Below are 3,432 nucleotides of genomic sequence, written 5' to 3' on the forward strand. Positions count from 1 at the left end.
AACAACATGTTAGTGCCCCAGGCTGGTCCCTACCTGCAACAACATGTTAGTGCCCCAGGCTGGTCCTACCTGCAACAACAACATGTTAGTGCCCCAGGCTGGTCTCTACCTCAACAACAACATGTTAGTGCCCCAGGCTGTCCCTACCTGCAACAACATGTTAGTGCCCCAGGCTGGTCTCTACCTGCAACAACAACATGTTAGTGCCCCAGGCTGGTCTCTGCCCCAGGCCTTCAACAACAACATGTTAGTGCCCCAGGCTGGTCTCTACCTGCAACAACAACATGTTAGTGCCCCAGGCTGGTCTCTACCTGCAACAACAACATGTTAGTGCCCCACAACAACATGTTAGTGCCCCAGGCTGGTCCTCTACCTGCAACAACAACATGTTAGTGCCCCAGGCTGGTCCCTACCTGCAACAACAACATGTTAGTGCCCCAGGCTGGTCCCTACCTGCAACAACAACATGTTAGTAGGCTGGTCCCTACCTGCAACAACAACATGTTAGTGCCCCAGGCTGGTCTCTACCTGCAACAACATGTTAGTGCCCCAGGCTGGTCCCTACCTGCAACAACAACATGTTAGTGCCCCAGGCTGGTCCCTACCTGCAACAACAACATGTTAGTGCCCCAGGCTGGTCCCTACCTTCAACAACAACATGTTAGTGCCCCAGGCTGGTCTCTACCTGCAACAACAACATGTTAGTGCCCCAGGCTGGTCCCTACCTGCAACAACAACATGTTAGTGCCCCAGGCTGGTCCCTACCTGCAACAACAACATGTTAGTGCCCCAGGCTGGTCCCTACCTGCAACAACAACATGTTAGTGCCCCAGGCTGGTCTCTACCTGCAACAACAACCCCAGGCTGGTCCCTACCTGCAACAACAACATGTTAGTGCCCCAGGCTGGTCCCTACCTGCAACAACAACATGTTAGTGCCCCAGGCTGGTCCCTACCTGCAACAACAACATGTTAGTGCCCCAGGGTCCCTACCTGCAACAACAACATGGTCCCAGGCTGGTCCCTGCAACAACAACATGTTAGTGCCCCAGGCTGGTCCCTACCTGCAACAACAACATGTTAGTGCCCCAGGCTGGTCCCTACCTGCAACAACAACATGTTAGTGCCCCAGGCTGGTCCCTACCTGCAACAACAACTGCAACAACATGTTAGTGCCCCAGGCTGGCTACCTGCAACAACAACATGTTAGTGCCCCAGGCTGGTCCCTACCTGCAACAACAACATGTTAGTGCCCCAGGCTGGTCCCTACCTGCAACAACAACATGTTAGTGCCCCAGGCTGGTCCTCTACCTGCAACAACAACATGTTAGTGCCCCAGGCTGGTCTCTACCTGCAACAACAACATGTTAGTGCCCCAGGCTGGTCCCTACCTGCAACAACAACATGTTAGTGCCCCAGGCTGGTCCCTACCTGCAACAACAACATGTTAGTGCCCCAGGCTGGTCCCTACCTGCAACAACAACATGTTAGTGCCCAAGGCTGGTCTCTACCTGCAACAACAACATGTTAGTGCCCAAGGCTGGTCTCTACCTGCAACAACAACATGTTAGTGCCCCAGGCTGGTCTCTACCTGCAACAACAACGTGTTAGTGCCCCAGGCTGGTCCCTACCTGCAACAACAACATGTTAGTGCCCCAGGCTGGTCCCTACCTGCAACAACAACATGTTAGTGCCCCAGGCTGGTCTCTACCTGCAACAACAACATGTTAGTGCCCCAGGCTGGTCTCTACCTGCAACAACAACATGTTAGTGCCCCAGGCTGGTCCCTACCTGCAACAACAACATGTTAGTGCCCCAGGCTGGTCCCTACCTGCATCCCAGGTTTTGATCTTCATTGAAGGGATGCTGGCCTCTCCGTCTCCAAATTCATTAGTAGCATAGACCCTGAACTCATACTCCATCCAGGGGTACAGGTCCACAACATCAGCCATCACTGACATGCCATCCAGGGCCGTAGGGGCTGAGAGAGAGAGAGAGAGAGAGAGAGAGAGAGAGAGAGAGAGAGAGAGAGAGAGAGAGAGAGAGAGAGAGAGAGAGAGAGAGAGAGAGAGAGAGAGAGAGAGGGGGAACGCGAGAGATAAATAAAGAGAGAGAGAGAACGAGAGACAGCGAGAGAGAGAGATAGAGCGAGAGTAGTATGTTAAGCATTAAAGGCTACTGTTTTCATGTTGTTGCTGTCAGCGGTAGAGTAATTACGCCCTCTGGTGGTATACTCCTGTACTTACAGGTGGATGCGTCCCTCCAGTCCACTTCAGTTAGTGCGTAGACGTCTCTGGTCTGGATGGTGTACCCAAGGATGAGGCTGCCATGGTCGGCCCCTCGGTTCCACACCAGCTTCACCGAGGTGTCCCTGATCTCCTCAACCCTCACCCCACCGGGAGGAGCAGGAAGGCCTTTGACCTTGAGGTCTGCTGACGCGGTGACGTTGTCCACGACAGTCTGGGCTGTACAGGTGTAGCGTCCCTCGTGTCTCAACTGGACATTCATTATCTTCAGCTCTCCACTGTCCTCACGATCCTGGATGGACAGAGAGACAGGGTTAAACACTATCCTCACCATCCTGGATGGACAGAGAGACAGGGTTAAACACTTCACACACTGTCCTCACCATCCTGGATGGACAGAGAGACAGGGTTAAACACTTCACACACTGTCCTCACCATCCTGGATGGACAGAGAGACAGGGTTAAACACTATCCTCACCATCCTGGATGGACAGAGAGACAGGGTTAAACACTATCCTCACCATCCTGGATGGACAGAGAGACAGGGTTAAACACTTCACACACTGTCCTCACCATCCTGGATGGACAGAGAGACAGGGTTCACACACTGTCCTCACCATCCTGGATGGACAGAGAGACAGGGTTAAACACTATCCTCACCATCCTGGATGGATAGAGAGACAGGGTTAAACACTATCCTCACCATCCTGTATGGACAGAGAGACAGGGTTAAACACTTCACACACTGTCCTCACCATCCTGGATGGACAGAGAGACAAGGTTAAACACTTCACACACTATCCTCACCATCCTGGATGGACAGAGAGACAGGGTTCACACACTGTCCTCACCATCCTGGATGGACAGAGAGACAGGGTTAAACACTATCCTCACCATCCTGGATGGATAGAGAGACAGGGTTAAACACTATCCTCACCATCCTGATGGACAGAGAGACAGGGTTAAACACTTCACACACTGTCCTCACCATCCTGGATGGACAGAGAGACAAGGTTAAACACTTCACACACTATCCTCACCATCCTGGATGGACAGAGAGACAGGGTTAAACACTATCCTCACCATCCTGGATGGACAGAGAGACAGGGTTAAACACTTCACACACTGTCCTCACCATCCTGGATGGACAGAGAGACAGGGTTAAACACTATCCTCACCATCCTGGA

At 52.5% G+C, this 3,432-nt stretch overlaps 1 protein-coding gene across 1 annotated transcript in view; it reads right to left on the reverse strand.

Moving 5' to 3' along the window:
- Nucleotides 1-1,771: 1,771 nt before the first annotated feature.
- LOC124029908 (contactin-1-like) overlaps nt 1,772-3,432 on the reverse strand; it is a 4,701-nt gene continuing 3,040 nt past the window's right edge. The window contains exons 5-6 of the mRNA XM_046341461.1: nt 2,246-2,537; nt 1,772-1,980 (exon numbers count right to left, since the gene is read on the reverse strand). Of these exons, the coding sequence (XP_046197417.1) occupies nt 1,787-1,980; nt 2,246-2,537 (486 nt within the window). The 3' untranslated portion in view covers nt 1,772-1,786. The remainder of the gene's footprint in view (nt 1,981-2,245; nt 2,538-3,432) is intronic.

Source organism: Oncorhynchus gorbuscha, unplaced genomic scaffold (genome assembly GCF_021184085.1).
Source record: "Oncorhynchus gorbuscha isolate QuinsamMale2020 ecotype Even-year unplaced genomic scaffold, OgorEven_v1.0 Un_scaffold_8150, whole genome shotgun sequence".
NCBI lineage: Eukaryota > Metazoa > Chordata > Actinopteri > Salmoniformes > Salmonidae > Oncorhynchus > Oncorhynchus gorbuscha.